At 24.4% G+C, this 17,502-nt stretch overlaps 2 protein-coding genes across 3 annotated transcripts in view; one reads left to right on the top strand and one right to left on the bottom strand.

Annotated features, from left to right (window-relative positions):
• LOC134835793 (uncharacterized) overlaps positions 1-17,502 on the top strand; it is an 89,754-nt gene that overhangs the window by 22,644 nt on the left and 49,608 nt on the right. The gene's annotated exons all lie outside the window — the stretch shown is intronic.
• LOC134833282 (testis-specific serine/threonine-protein kinase 1) lies at positions 6,697-7,614 on the bottom strand. Its single transcript, XM_063847551.1, has one exon. The coding sequence runs from the start codon at positions 7,612-7,614 to the stop codon at positions 6,697-6,699; it is 918 nt and encodes a 305-aa protein (XP_063703621.1).

The raw sequence follows: 17,502 nt of genomic DNA, 5'->3' as shown, positions 1-17,502 counted from the left end.
ATATTTTCGATATACATTTTTAATATTTTTTATTAATTAATTATAATTTTAAAAATGATATTGCAAACAATAAAAACTAAAATTTTCAACAAACTATTTATTTTCCATTTAATTCTGTGTTAAAAAAAGTATTCAATATTATTCTTAAAAATTTTTAAATAATTTTACAATAGAAAAATATTAAAAATTTGTTCATGTCAAACTTATTTTTTAGTTAAAATTTAAAAAAAATTATAAATTTTAAGCAATTTATTAATTTTATTCGAATAAAAATTCGCAAAGAACATAAAAAATGTTCACATGAAAGTTCAAACAACTTAATAACTTGCAAAAATTTTCATTAAAAATTGATTAAAAGTCTACTAACCGCACATTAGCTTTCAACAGAACTACAAAAACCGCAAAGAAATGCATTAAAAATTATAATAATTGCTAATTCACTATTTTTTTTAATAAAACATTACATAATATATGTTAACACAAAGCATTAAATTAATATTCAACTTTATTTTTTTGTTCGTTTCACTCCATTTTTTTACCTTTACTTTAATTTTTTTTAAATCGATTTAAAGCCCTATGTTGTTATGAAAAATGTTGAAATTCCGTTCAACTTTACACTGATTTATGTTGATTCGCGTCACACAAGCTTGAATTTCTGGCGTTTGTCGTCCATTAGAAAATTCATATATTTAGATTGAAAATTATTTTAATATTATTACGTTAATCACGTAATGAGGATAAAATAGTGGCGCGAATTTAACCGCGATTTTGTTTACGGTTATTTGGTTACAATAACAAAATATCGACAAATTATGGACACAAATCCTCCCATAAATCATCATTAAATTATTATTATTGTTTGTTTTTAGAATTAAAAGGTAGCTGCGAAAATGTCACGATTCGTGATTGAAATGCCGCGTCATCGGACCAAAAAGGAAAATTCTCACAGATCCTAACGAGTGTGTTATCACGTTTTATTTAACTAATTATTATCTTGTCACACGGAGCGATGTAAGGATCTGCACGTTTCTTGCATTTTCTTCTAATGATTGTAAAATATTGCGCTGCAGTTTTCTAATAAAGTACGTGAACGGGTCAAATGCACATTTTGTGCTGATTCATCGGTAAAGTGAAAGATTTCCTGAGATCGGAGGATTTGTGTTACGTGACGAAACGCAGACACGACGGGTGCAAGAAAAAAAATGAGGTGAAATATGCTGTGCTAAGTCAACTGTGACATGTATCGAACACATAAAGTACCTACGGGAAGGTATTTGCATTGTGAAAAAATGAGGTTTGCTTAAGTTAAATATACTGCGATATTAAAAATTATTTTTTTTATTAGAATTTTTATTTTTTTTTTCAAATTCATTATTTTTTAAATTAATTAATTGAAATTGAAATTGAAATTGAAATTTAAAATTAATTTTTTAATTAATATAAAAATTTAATTCAATTCAATTTTATTAAAATTAATAAATTTTAAAACTAAAATTTTGAATTTTTTACAATTTTTGAACAATTTTCTAATTTTTTAAAAAATGTGTTAATTTATTTAAAAAAAAAATTTAAAAAAAATATTTTTAATTTTTACAATCAAGTTTTAAAATTAATATATTTTTTAAAATAATTTTTTTTTTACATATTTTTCCATTTTTTAAAATAATTTTTAATTAATTTTAATATTTTTTGAATAAATATATTAAAATAAGATCTCAAAAAAATTACCTAAATTAATTTTAATTAAAAAAAAAATAAAAAAAATTTTGAATTTTCAATTATTTTGCCTTTTGAATGTTCAAATTTATCAAAAAAAAAATTAAATTACTCATTCTAATTTCAAACAAAATTTTTTCAAATTTCTGAATAAATTTAAAAATTAATTAATTAATTAATTTTTTTTTTTAAATTAAAAATTTTAAAAATATTTTTTTTTATTTAAACAATTTTCAATCTAAATAAAATATAAATTATTTTTTTTAAATTTATCTATTTTAGTTTTTTTATTTTTTTTTTACTAACGTCACTTAAAAAAATAATTTTTAAACTCTGAATAGATTTTTGAAGTAAAAAACTGAAAAAATTTCTAATTTTGTATAAGTTAAGAGTATTTAAAAAAAATAATTTTTAAAATTTAAATAAAATTTTAAAAAAAAAAAAAAAAAAAAAACAAAAAAAATATATTAAAATAAATTTTCTTTAAAAAAATATTTTTTGTGAAATTAAAAAAATTAAATTTAAATAATTTAATTTATTTATTTAATTTTTTCCTGAAAATTTTCAAATAAATAAATCTTTCACATTTTTTTTCATGTTCGAGACACAACTTTTCTGCATTCAGAAAGATACTTGTTGTTACACAATACACGAACAACGGCAGACAAGAAGACAACTGTATGCCCGATGATTGAGTGTCAGAGAGTGATGTCGTTCCATTTCAATTTACATTGTAGTAGGACATGTTTAGGACTAACTAGCGAGCGAGAGACACACAAATTTATGTTGCATTTTGGTTGTTTCGCACCGTCGCGTCAACCCAGCACACCGAACACGCAACATCATTAAATTGCATTGTTTTACAATAAATTAGTATTGTCCATCATGCTGTGGCGTCGTGCATTGCTTCGCGTAGTAAATATACAATTAAAGGTGTCATTACCATAATCAAGTTATGCATACATGCCGCTTATACGGCCAATTATCGACATAATTTTCGCTCTCGGACCATGTAAAGTTTCTATCTCTCGCCGAACTTCGAACGCCGAAATTAATTATAGACATTAGCGATGATGATTGCAGTATTAAAAACACAAAAAAACTCGTGTAAAAACATAAAATAAAGCAATTTACGTGAATTGCAACAAAATGTTTCAAAGTAACGAGAGGAGATTTTTTTGCATGTTTTTTTTTTCGTTGTTTCAGGATTCAATTGAATGGACAAAAAAAAATCATTTAATGGCATGTTCATTAATTGTCAATGTGCTTAATTGTACTCGTGTCCACTATTCTCTCGTTTGTTACAGCGAAAAAAATTGTTGCAATAAATATGAAAATGAGAGTTGTTTTAGTTGTTGTTAGAGACGTGAGTGGATTTTTAACACAAAAGTGAATTGATTTTACGGAAAAACATCATGTTTTGTTGTAATTAATGGATATTTTCCGGTTTTAATTATTTTAAAGATTAATATTTGAAACATTTTGTTTTAAGATGTTTGAACAATTTCTGTAATTTTATGCATTTTAGGGTTGAGAAATTTCTAATTTTGAAGGAAAATGATAGAAAAATTTTTTTTTTTTAAGAATATGACAGTGTCATAATGACACATGAACTGTAAATATTGTAAAAATTTAACATTTTAAGCCTAAATTTTTAAAATTTTGTATAATTGTTTATTTTAAATTATTTATTTATTTTTTTTATTTATTTATTTATTTATTTATTTATTTTTTTAAAAATTTTTTATTTTAAATTTTTCAATAAAAAAAATTATTAAAAAATTCTTCTTTAAAAAAATTTATAATGACTAAATTTCTGAAAAAAAAGTTAAAAAATTACAACTTTTTATCTGAACAAAAAATAAAATTAATTAAAAATGAAATAAATTTTAAAGCATTTCTTGTATTTTTTTTTAAATAATAGTAATACATTTCATCATCAAACATTTCACAAATTTTAATAAATCTCAAAAAGTAACAATTATTTAAAAAAATATTTTAACTTAAATTATTATGTTATTAATAATGTTTATTAAATTAGTTCCATTTTTATTTAAAATTGTATTTTTTAATCATTTTTGTAAACATTCAGTTTAAAGTTTTTCAAAAATTTTAATTTTTTTAGGTTTTGAAGAATTTCTTAAACGATTTTAAATATTGAAAAAATTTATAAAATTTTAAATAATTCTTTTTCGAAAATTTTTAACAAATTTAAAAGATCAAAAATTAGTTTTTTAAATAAAGTTTTAAAATTTTAAATAAAAAAATAAATAAAAAATAAAATAAAAAATAAATAAAAAATAAAATAAAAAATAAATAAAAAAATAAATAATAAAAAAATTTTGGTAAATTAATTAGGTAGTCTAAAATATTTTTTAAAAAAGTAAAATATTTAGACTCATCAAATTAAATTTTTAAATAAAAAAATTCATAAAAATTATTTAATATTTTTTTTTCAAATTTACAAAATAAATCTAAATTTAGTCTGAAAAAAAATTTTTTGTACAATTTTTTAATATTTTTTTTAACTTACAAAATACAATCGTTTAATTATTTCCTTAATATTAGATCAGTTCAAAAAATTAATATTTTAATTTAAAAAAAATTCTCACAAAAACATAAAAATAAATCATTCAAATGTCAATTTATAACAAAAAAAAAAATGCAAATCAGACAGACAAAAATCCTTTTTTTTTTGCTCTTCCGTTCAACAATGGAATGTTCAATTCATCGCGATAGATCTGCTCCATTAAAATTTTGTCTCAAGGATATCTACTTATTACATTTTTTTTTTCTCTATGCAAAACAATCATTGAAAAACATTCTTTTTGCCTTATGCTGTGTTTTTATTACAAGCTCGAGATATTTCATGCTTGAATCCACACCACATGGACAAAATAATAATTAAAATGATTGAAGTTTGTTCTAGTTTTTTAAGTGCTTCGTTGCAGCTTTTGCGGTTTTGCTGGGTTGTGGAAAAAAGCCACAAAACAACGACGAGCGACTAATTACCATTAAATTCAATTTACACTTATATTGTCTTATCAAATCCAATTTGAAATAATCAACGAAATGGACAACGCGGCATCAAGGTAGTTGAATTAAACGCTGATTGTCAGCTAAAAATGCGAGAGAGATGTGTCGTTCGATGTGCCAAAAATGGATATCAGTTCGTTGTTCATTGTATTCCCTTTTGTTTTGTTCATCAACATTCGTTAGACAATTGTCAAAATAATCACACACACGCCGCAAAAATGGATGTGCTCGTCTATTTGTGTAACAATAATAACAATGCCAATGCCGAACAAATTTCGAAATTTTCAGGAAAATGGGATATAAGCTGATGCTCTCTATTCATTAGTAACACCACAAATCTGATTTGTTTGGTTTTATTAAACAATTTATCAAATTTCTATCGTGCATCGGTGCTAAAAATAATGTTATTATATTGCTTTGCCCCCTCCTCCCCCCCAATCTCATCTCCTCCGAGAACGAAACGAAACGAAACGATTTTTATGTAAACAGACGACGCATTTTAAAGCACCCTTTTAGTCTATATTTTATTTAATATTTAAGTGAATCGTTGCCGAGCCGAGGAGATGTGTTTAAACAAAAATATTTAGATGGTCAAATAACAGACATATTTCGCATTTTAAACGACTTTATTATGTGCATCGTCGTTCCATGTCGCTCCTCCATCCAAAAGCATGGAGAATTGAATTTCATTGTCTCTAAATTGCTTGGAATGTAGGCAAAAGTAAGACATGCTTGCACAGAACAATTACTTTTTGATATTTAAACAATTCCTTGCAGTTGCATGCAAAATGCTCTTTTAACACTTTTGGAGAGATAAATACGACACAATTTACTGAAAGCATGAATTTTCGTGAGATTATTAACGACTTGATAACACACAGAATTTGTTATGGCATTGACACGCCTTCTCACCTCCTTTTGAGGCTCCCTTCGATTTTATTAATTGCTGTCGAAAGAGATGAATAAGTTTTTTTCGAAGATTTAAATTTGTTTGGAATGATTTTCGAATTTCGAAATTTTTCGAAAATTTGAAAAACTTTTACAATAAATTTCGAAAGCTCTAATAATTTGTGGAATTATTTTCGAAAGTTTGATATTAATTTCATTTATTATCAATTTTCGAAAATTTTAAAGATTTTCGAATATTTGATCAAATGTTGGAATAGTTTTAAATTTTTCATTTAAAAATTTGTAGGTTTGGTCAAAAATTTGATCAATTTCTTCAAAGTTTTTTCTAATGTTCGAAAAATTAATAGATTGTTTTTCGAAATTATTTTTTTTTTGAATTTTCGAAAATTTTAAGTTCTTTTGGAAGATTTTCGAAAATTTTAAAGTCTTTTAGAAGATTTTCGAAAAAATGAAAGTCTTTTGGAAGATTTTCGAAATTTTGAAAGTCTTTTGGAAGATTTTCGAAAATTTGAAAGTCTTTTGGAAGATTTTCGAAAATTTGAAAGTCTTTTAGAAGATTTTCAAGTATTTCGATCAAATTTTTAAATATTTTTACAATTTTTTTTTTTTTACAAAAGACTTTCGAAAATTCGCATAATTTCTTAAAATTTTTCGAAAATTTGTATAGATTCCTTGACAGTTTTCGAAAATTAAAGTAACTTCGAGAAGATGAAATTAAATCAATTCTGTGAATAAAATTTAAAAAAGGCTAATTTCGAAAAATTTTAGAAAGATTTTTAGAATAATTTTTTTTGGATAATTTTGAAAATTTTAAATTTTTTTAATAATTTTCGAAATTAAGAAAAAAAATTTTCGAAAATTTTTAAATTTTGTTAGAAATATTTTAAATGATCTTCAAAAATTTCAAGTTTTTAAAACTTTTCACAAATTTCAATGATTTCTTAAATTTTTTTTCGGAAAAAGGAATTAAAATTTCATAAAAACTCCAAATTCACTCAAAAAATTTACTTTTCCCCGTTCAAATTTTTATTCATCTCAATTCGGAACCCCCTCCGATATAACCACGCTATCCTTGAACCACCTTGACATCTCAATGCGTGCCAAACCCCATCTCGTCGTGACATCTGGATCCAAGATAAACTGCACCAACGACTTGCATTTCGTCGTCAACTTCTCCTCAATGCTCGATCGAAACCGATAATTCCTCGTCTTTTGATCACTCAACAATTTCTTGACATTTTTATCGTCAAACGGCATCGAAGCATTCAACATAATGAACAAAATAACCCCCAAAGACCACACATCTGCCATTTTCGGGTCATATGGATGCCCGCTGACTATTTCAGGCGCTGCATAGGCTGCGCTTCCACAAAAAGTCATCGATAAAATTGGATTTTCCGTTTGATCGACACAACTTCGGGCGAATCCAAAATCAGCAATTTTTATATTCATTTTTTTCGAGATGAGAATATTTTCGCATTTTAAATCGCGATGCGCGATTTCCAAACTGTGGAGATATTTGAGACCTTTTACCATCTGGTAGAACCAGGATTTGGCTCCGTGTTCGACGATGGATCCGTTTTTCTTGATGTATTCGAGTAAATCGCCATTTTCGGCGAATCGCATGAAGATGAAGATTTTCAAGCCGCGTTGCAGGATGCTGTGGATCTGAATGACGTACGGATGTTCGAGTTTTACGATGATTTCGAGTTCGCGCGGCAGGAATTTGTTCAAGAAATCCGATGGGGCACGCGATTTATCGACGATTTTGCAGGCGAGAGGCACTTTGTGGGTCGAATCTTCGTAAAAAGCGGACACAACTGTCGCATAAGAGCCTTTTCCGATTTTTTTGCCGATAATGTAGCCGCGTTCCTTGAGCGCCCGCACATCGGAGGCCTTCGATTGGACACTGCCACTGCACTTGGTAATGTAACTTCCACAACTTGATGGCATATTTTGATTACTTGACAATTTTTCGTGTTGACTTAAAAAATATAAAAGCCTTAAAAAAATAACAACACTTAAAAAAAGTTAACAAAAAAAAAATAATTTTGCAATGATTGAAGTGACAATTAATGGATCGCTTACTTTTCTACGGTCTTTACCACGCATGTCATTCACGACTTGCGGTCGATCGCCGATCAAGCTGAGTAAAAGTGAATGTCTCCAAGTTGAGAAATCGCTTCGGAATCTCCAACTGCGACCGTTATTTTAGCACTTTTTGCATCGCGCGTCGTGCAAATGCACCGAATTTCGTAACAATTTACACACGAAACGGCGGCAGCAAAGACGACAATGCTCCGTTAAAAAATAAAAAATAGTGTCACGGTATTTAATTTGCATCTTCAATTAACTGCGCGCGGTGTCTACGAAGGCTTTTATGTTTTTTTTTATTTTTTCTTCAAGTGAATGTTGTTGCTCCAGTAGAAGTCCGTGAAGTGTGGCATGAAAAAAAAATGCTTAAATCGTCAGATATCTTTGAAGCAATAAACATTTTTAGCATTGATCTTGTATCGAATCTGTGGAAGATTGAAACTGTCAAAAGCAGTTAAACATGAAAACTTTCGATTATCTTGTCGTGTCGCGGGTATCTAAAAGTGTTGATTTTTTTCTCAATGAATAATTTTTTTTATTGACATGGAATTTTAAAGAGAATTTTATGATGGAATGATTGATCTGGAGCAAAAATTTAAAAAAATATTTTTAAAAAAATTTCAAGAATTTTTAAATAAAATATTAATTTTGAAAAAAAAAAATTTTATCCAAAATTTATTTGAAAAAAAAAATTTTTTATTTTAAATAAAACCTAAATATTTTATTTTTTTTTTAATTATATTTTTATGTATTTATTTAAGCGAAAATTCAGGAAATTAAGATTTTTCGACCTTAGTCAAATTATTTTATTTAAATTTTTATAAAATATTAATAACTTAAAAATAATATGCATTTTACCAAAAAAATATTTTTTTCGTTCTAAATTAAAAATTAAATAAAATTAATTTTTTGAAAATTTAATTTAAAATTATAAATAATTTTTTTAATAAAAATTTAATTTTTTTTTAATTTTAATTAAATTTATTTATAATTCTAAATTAAATTTTATATAATTATTTAATTAAAGTCTTATTAAAAAAATCGCTTGAAATTCAATTTTCTATTTTGAGTTTTAAAAATTATATTAAATTAATTTTAATAACCTTTAGCAAATTTCAACATATTTTAATTCTTTGTTCAAATAAAGTCCGAATTTCGATGCAATTAAGCAAGAAACGCTAAAAGAGACACTTTTCCATATCTCTCATCGCACAAAGAATTTTCTTCAATGGAGTCCAACTACCATAACAATAATAATTAATAGCACAAATGACACAACAAACAACATTCCTTTAGTTACTATTGTTCGATGTTGCTCGGTGTCCCATGTTCAGTTCATGTTATTACTCCAAAACTCCAAAAATTTACTTTGCAAACAAGCGAGATTTCTATCGGAGGATTTTATCGCATAATAAAAAACATTATTATTTATTACTTGTTGCCATTATATTTTATGTATGGTTTCTTGTGTCGTCGTCGTCGTCTGGTGCTCCAGAAATATACAATTATTATTTATTCGCATAAAATACACAAAAAACGTGAATGAATGAAAGTTACATATTTTTCTCATTCAGTTCTTGATCGAATTCAATGCAAACTATCGACAGTGGGCAAAAAATGAAGCAATTTAAATAAATATGAATGGTATCTTTTTATGAAATCTGAACGACTTTTTAGAGCAAACAACAAATAATAATGTTGTTTGTTGCAAAGTGATTGGAACAAATGGCTTTTTAAACTCAGGTGCATGCTCTCCCGTTTATCACTCAGATTTGCTCATTTGATTGCATTTTTTTAAATTTTTTTTTTACAAAAATTCGACAAAATTTATTACAAAATAAAATTATTAAAATTTTTTTTATTTTTTTAACCTAAAATAAAAGAATTGAAAAAATAAATTTTTTGACGAAAATAAATTTAAAAATAATTAAAAAAAAACCATTAATTAAATTTTCTAATTTAAATATTTTTTTAAATTTATTTTAATTTTATATTATTAAATTCTACTAAATAGAATTTTTATTTTATTTAATTTGATAAAAAAAATAATATTTTTACTTATATTTTTATATTAAAAAATTTTAATTGATTAATTAATTAAATGTTGAAATTTATTTTTTTTTAACCTAAGTTTATTTAATTTTTTTATTTATTTTTCTTTAAAGAAAATTTAATAATTTTTTTTTTATTTTATTCGTATTTTTATATTGAAATTTTTTTTATGGTTTTATTAATTAATTTTTTGAATTTATATTATTTGAATTTGATTTAATTTAAATTTAAAAAAATAAAAATTATAAAAATTTAAAAAAAAACTTTTTTGACGAAAATTCGACGAAAAATTAAAAATTGCTGAAAAATAACACAAATTCGCACAAAACGAAAGATAAACAGACAATCCATTTATCCACTTGCAGTTATAATAATTTAGTGTCTAATGCGAAAATTTGCGAAAAAAGGATTGTTACACTGGTCGTGCAAACAAAAGCAAACAAAAAAGGCTAAAAACAGCAACAGGTAGCACATTAATATCAATGAATGGAGGACTTCAACAAGCATTGAATGAATGGATGTTATCGTTACTTTGCTGCCGCTGCCGAGTGTAACTAACTATATTTGTTGTTAGTCATCGCTCTCTGCCGTCATTTAGTCCGTAAATATCCAGTATCGTTATAAACTTTGTTTGTTTTTCCATCCACGGAGGCAACAACTTTTCCGTGTGAAGATAATTGTTTCGGCAAAATGAAATTTTTAACAATTTTGCAACACAAAAACGTTTTTGTTCGCTAAATATGGCAAAGTTTACCTGCGAGAGATAAGCAAAGCGGCAAAAATTACGATAACGGAAAGGAGAGCTTTTGGTGTTGTAAAGTAATTGCATTTTAATGGAGTTAGCAAAACTTTAAATAAAATGTGTTTTAATTCTTTTTGGTATGGCAAAATAAATAATAATTAAGTTTTTTGGTCTCTTTGACGGTAATTTTATTATGTGGCTTTTTTGAGGAGGTTCTTAAGTGTTGTTCATTTAAAGTTCTTATTAAGGCTTTTTTAGCTAAAAAAAATTAAATGATATAAAATTAATTTAAAATTTAATTTAATAAAAAATTATTTAAATAAAATTTTAAATTAATTTTATTTTATTTTTAATTTATTTATTTTATATTTTTTATTTATTTAATTATATTAAAATTTTTTTAATATTTATTTTATTTAATTATTTCAACAATTATTTTGAACAACTTTTATTTTTGAAAAAAAAAACTTTTCTTAAAAAAATAATTATAATTTATTTCAATGACTCACTAAAACACACAATGACTCACACTCAAATCGCTAATCGAACATCAACACCGCCCTTCATTGAAATTAATTACCTCTAAAAAGCCTGAAAATTGAAAAAATATAAATATTCCGCTCGATCCACGATGCACGTTAGATGTCTATTGAATAGAAAAACCTAAAATAAATTCCCATTATGATTATCATTTTTGCTATTTTTGCGCTACTTTAATAAAAATTAATGAGCAAAAAGTGTCTACGGCAGTCTAGACCCTCTTTTCGACAATATTGCACTTTTTGTCATGCACTTTTTTTCGCGCTCTACTTGTCGTGTTATGATTATAAATTTATTGAATATTCAATACCTGTCGCCCGCCATTTATGGCCTAAAAGCTTGTTAACTATTTTTTTTCGTCGATGTCGTTGTCGTTTATAGCAGATTACCGGTTTAATCGCCGCCATAAAAGGAAGACAAATTCCTCGGTCTCGTGCAAGAACAAAATTGCAAGACAAGACACGGAATTTAATGTGCAATGTTGTAAGCTAATATCGAGTGCGCATTATTATCGAAATCACTACTAATAATAATTATAATAACAATTACCGAAATATTTATCACATCATTTGTGAGAGTTTTCATTAAAAGACGCTGCTTGGTTCATTTATGAATTTTATCGGTAGAGAGAATAATGAGATGCGGGAAATTTTGAATTATTTAAAAAAATTATTATTTGTTTTATTTTTTTTTTTTCAAAAAATAATTTAATATTGAAAAATTAAAAATAAATAAAATTGAAAATAAATTAAAATTTTTTTAAAAATTTTCTAAAAAAAAAATAATTTTTAAAATTTAAAAAAAAAATAATTTTTTTTTTTTTCAATTCTATAGTATTTTTTTTTTTTTAAATTTTAAAAATATTTTTCTTAAATTTTTAATAATTTTAAATAAAATATTTTAAATTAAAAAAAAATGTTAAAAATAAAAAAAAATATTTTTTTTCAATATAATTAATTTTTTTTTATTTTTAATTTTAAAAATTAATTTTAAAAAATTAAAAAAAATCGTAAAAATATTTTTTTTATTTTTTTTCTTAAAATATTATTTTTTTTTTGATTTAAAAATTATTTTACATTTTTTTTTAATTTTTTATAGTTTTTTATTTAATTAATTAATTGATTCCATGTATTTTTTAATTTTTTTTTAATATTAATTTTTTTTAATATTTTGAAAACTTTATTATTATTTTTTTTCAAATTAAAAATAAGATTTTAAGATAAATATTTAAAAAAATTAAATAAATCAAATTTAAAGTTATTTTTTAATAATTTAAAATTTTCCGCAAATTTCCAAGCTAAACAGCAAGATTCGGAGAAGAAGAAGACAATATTAAGCCATTAATTTTAATTGACTTATTTTATAGCGTTATTAATGCAATCTAATATAGAAATCGAACACCCCTTTATTTTTCCAAAAAATCAATTAAAAATGTCAAAATGATTTCAAAGCCAATTATCTTAACAAATTTTTTTTTATTTTTAATTTAATTGGAGAAAATTGAAAAATGTGTTTTTAAAACGGGTCCTAAATTTTTTTTCATTTAATTAATTTTGAATTGGAATTCATGAGTTTTTTGTTAATTTTTCCAGGTAATTTTTATTTATTAAATATTTTATTTTAAAACCGAAACGGGGCACCTTCGCACATTCATTTTGGCGATTTTTCATTTATTTTTTGGCTGTAATTGAAGTTTTGATAAACAAAAAAAGTTTTTATTAAAAGTTAAATTTTTTATCTCAAAAATTAAAAAAAAAATTATAAATAAACCAAATTTTAAGATATTATTCATAATTTAAAATTTTCCGCAAATTTCCAAGCTAAACAGCAAGATTCGAAGAAGAAGACAATATTAAGCCATTAATTTTAATTGACTTATTTTATAGCGTTATAAAGGAGGAGAGGTAATGCAATCTAATAATAATCATATTATTAGGCAAAATCGATCCATTGTTCGGTTACACACGTACACACACATGATTTACTCCGTCGTTTTCCCAAAAACCATCATAAGACAGGTAATTAAATTAATTTTGGTGACTTTCAATCAATTGCACCACGCCAAACGACGTCTGTAAATTTTCCTTATCACGAACGAACGAGAGAGAGATGATGAATGTGCAAGCAGCAAACAGGTGTGAGAAACGCGAAGAATCCATAATTCATAAAACGTTCATGTTTGCCAAGCGAAAACGAGCGACGACGATCACATCAACACGTATGCAATTTTAACATATTTTATGTAGTTTGCACTGTATATTTATCAAAAACTCCACTACTTTTCCCATATTTTAATATCATTTCATCATTTTCGCTGCTCGCCATCCATTTCGAGTCGTCGAGCGGTAGAAAAACTAACACGTTTTGTTAATTTAATATTCATAAATTCAGATTTAGAATCACGATATGACACAATGTGTGGTTCGTTTCGCACTTCGTAAGTAAAGAAATGTATTTCATTTTAACTACTTAGTCGTTCATTCGCTCCCTACGAATTCCTGCTGACTGAATTTTTTTTTCGTCGATATCAGATTTTGCGTCGAAAATAGTGAGATGCAGATGTGTGTAATCATGTTTGAATGTGTGTAATAATTGTCTCGAATTTCTGTTCCTTGTGAAGCCGCTAGTTTTCGTGTTGAAAGTCTTTTTAATATTGAATTGTATCACAAGTGAATAAACACACAATTTGAAGTTTGTATTTGATAAAAGAATTTTTTTATCTGAGAAAAGTTGTCGGTTTTTGATGAAAATTAGCGGATTTTGACAAAATTTTCAATAAAATGAAGCTTAAGAAAATTTTATCTGAGAAAAATAATTTAAAAATTAATTTTTTATTAAATTGAAATGGTCAAAAAATTAAGAAAATTCTAATTATTTAACAAAAAGTTAAATGAGAAGTACGAAATTGTGAAAATTTGTATGAAAAAAATTTATTTTCGAATTTTTGAGGTGTATGAAAATGTAAAGTACTTTATATTCTACTCAAAATTGGAGGTTTCAGTCAATGAGCCTTGAAATGAATTCAAGATATGTATCAAATTTTTTAAACGTCACGAGGAGTACGAAAATGTGAAGTATTTATCAATATTTTGATCAAAGAAAATATAGAATTGGAAAAATGAGTCTTTAAAATATCATGAGGTGTATGAAATTTTTCAAACGTCGTGAGGAGTATGAAAATGTGAAGTATTTATCAATATTTTGATCAGAAATATAAATAAATTCATTAGAATATCATGAGATGTACAGAAATGTAAAAAAAAACTCATTTTTGTACTCCTCGTTTCACAATTTCATACTCCTCATAATTTTTCAATGTTTTTTATGCATCTCTGTATACATTTCTGATCAAAATATTGATTAATACTTCACATTTTCGTACTCCTCATGACTTTTAACTATTTCGTACACCTCAAAATTCTTGTAATGAATTTGTTTTAAGGCTCATTGACTAAAGCCTCCAATTTTGAGTAGAATATAGATTGAAATTCTTCAACTTTAGCTAAATTTTCTTTAATAAAAAGACATTATTTGACAAATAAAAAAAACTTCGATTGGTAGAACGAATTAACGGGTCCATCAAAACTCACAAAAATATACTTTAAATTTTAAAGTATATAAAAATTCATGGACCCGTAGATTCGTTCTACCAATGGAAGTTTTTTTTATTTGTTAAATTTTGTTAATCAATGATGTTTTTATAGAAAAACTATCATTTTGGGACTTAAGACTTTAAAAGGTAACAAAGCTTTAAAAGTCCCAAAATGATAGTTATTCAATAAAAATATCATTAATAAACAAATTCTGGAGAAAAATTCAATTTTAATCAAAAAAAAAATCTTCAGACAGACACTTTTCTCAAAAAAAAAGAAACGCTCGAAAAAAAAACCAAACAGAAAACCCAACTACCGCATATAATTTTCCATTCAATTCAATCCTTGTTCACGAAATATATGGAAATTATTTTAGAATGTGGTTAGATTTAGTATAGCTGGCACAATATTTTATTATGAATTTTATACAATACCATAATAAGTGGCTCGAATGTTTGCCTATAACTCGAAGAACGAAAAAAAATGTGGAAAAATAAATTCAACAAGCAATGCGGTTGTTAGTTGTGAAACGAAAAGACAGACATTTGTAAGAAGTGCTGTGGTTGTCGCAAATTTTTCCTTTTCATAAAAAAAAATCCGTCTAAATTGAAAAACACTTAGAGCTGAAAGGAAAAAGAGAGACATGTGTGCATTTATTTCATTTGCTGCGATTGTTCAAACAGATAAAAACCGCAATTTTATTCGACGTCGTTGTTGAAGGTTGTTGGTTGTTGCAATAACGTGTCAATTGTGCGAGATGCATAGAGGGCGATAACTTTAAGGAGACCCTGTGCATGCATTTCATCATCGACAAAGAGGTTTCTTCTCTCATGTGTTGCGAAATTTCGATTTTTGATACAAATTTCCGATACAAATGAGCGAAAATTGCATTATCATTTCTCTAATGATTAGACAACACATGCCGACGAGGTACGTATCGTTTACCCCCGAAAATGAATACTTTATCGAAATTAACATTATAATACGTTGGAATAACATTCATGATTTTAATAATATTTGCTTTCATTTAATTCATTCAAATAATTCATACGGCAGAGGTAAATATTTCCCACATCCCCCTGAAAATTTTACAAATTCGTTCCTCTTCTCTCTCTTTCTGTGATTAGGAATCACTTTGAACAATTATCACACACACACATCCTTCCTGACAAAATATTTTGTTTTTCTTTGTCTGTGTGCAGCGCTGTGATTACAAAACATTATGTATAATAATATTAATACATTTTCCAGATTGGATACCAATTTAAATATTTAATCGTAAAATTATTATCCACATTATCGCTTTTTCTGTGTGTTCTGTGTGTGTCCGAAATCACGACGCGTCGTCACAGGGTGCATCAACTCCCGTGTTTTTTGGCATTTTTGGGGAAAAATTGGAAAAAGGGATGTTCGGATGCGAAAATAGTGCGAAGAATGATAATAATAATCATAATAATAGCTAATAAAATGGCAATCATTTTATAAAACATTAACAATGTTCAGTGATTTAGAAAAATTATTTTTTAACTATTTCACGGAATGCTGGTCAATTTGGTTATGGCCACACACAGAAAATTATTGTTATTATGATTTTTTGTAAATTCTGAAATAATTGGGTTCTAACATGTGTTTTTCATGGATTTAAATAAAATGAAGGGAATATTTTTTAAAGTTAATGTTGAAAATTGTTGTAAATATTTATTTATTTTTTATTTTTATTTTTTTTTTTGTATAAAAATTTTAATAATTGAAATATTTAATATAAAAATATTAAATAAAGTAAAAAAATATTTAATAAATATAAATTTAAATATACAGATAATTTAATATTTTAATATAAAATTTTAAACAATTAAAGTTACTTTGATTTTCCAAAAATAGCAAAAAAAAATTAATATATTTAAATCATACAAAAATTAATTATTTTTAATTTTGCTGAAAAGTTTTCTATTTTATGAAGGAAAATAAATTTTAAACAATATTCTGCTTAATTATATTTTTTAAAAAATCTACAAAAAAATATTTTTTAGATAATATTATTGGATTTTTATTAATTTAAAAAATTCTTAATAAATCCATGTGAAAAAAAAATTTAATTAAAATTATATTATTTTTAATTAAAATTTTATTTAAAATAATTTAAAATTAAAATTAAAATTTTTTAATTAAAAAAATTAAATTAAATTTTTATTAAAAAATTTTATAAAAAAAAAGTTTTGTAATTTTTTTAAAAATAATTTAATTATAATTAATTAGGAACTAAATAATTACTAAAATTAAAGTAAATATGCCTATTTAAATTTAATTTATTTTTATTAAAAAATTTTATAAAAAAAAAATTTTTGTAATTTTTTAAATTAAAATTTTCATATCAATATTTAGGAATTTTTGCGGTCGAATATGAAGTAAATAATTTTTTTATTTTTAAATTTTAGTAAAATAAATTAATTTTGCGCCAAATTTTGAATTATTTTCTTTCTTTCAATCTACATAAATAATAATTAATATAAATAAATAATTAAAATAAAAAATATTCTTCATTAAAAAAAAATTAAAAAAAAATATTCTAAAATAATTTTAATAAAAAATTAAATTTTTATTAATTTTAAAAAAAATTATTTATTTGATTATTTATTTTAAAAATTATTAATTTAATAATTAAAAAATATTTAAGAATTAAATTAATTAATTTTATATTTTTTTTAATAAAAATTTTAAAAAATCTTAAAACATTTAAATAAAATAAAATTTCTGTCTTGCTCATTTTTTAAACATTATTTTAATTGTAAACATCACTCACAACCTCATTTTTTCGTGTAA

Source organism: Culicoides brevitarsis, chromosome 3, assembly GCF_036172545.1.
Source record: "Culicoides brevitarsis isolate CSIRO-B50_1 chromosome 3, AGI_CSIRO_Cbre_v1, whole genome shotgun sequence".
NCBI classification, from domain to species: Eukaryota; Metazoa; Arthropoda; class Insecta; order Diptera; family Ceratopogonidae; genus Culicoides; species Culicoides brevitarsis.
This window is presented reverse-complemented; position numbering and strand designations above follow the sequence as displayed.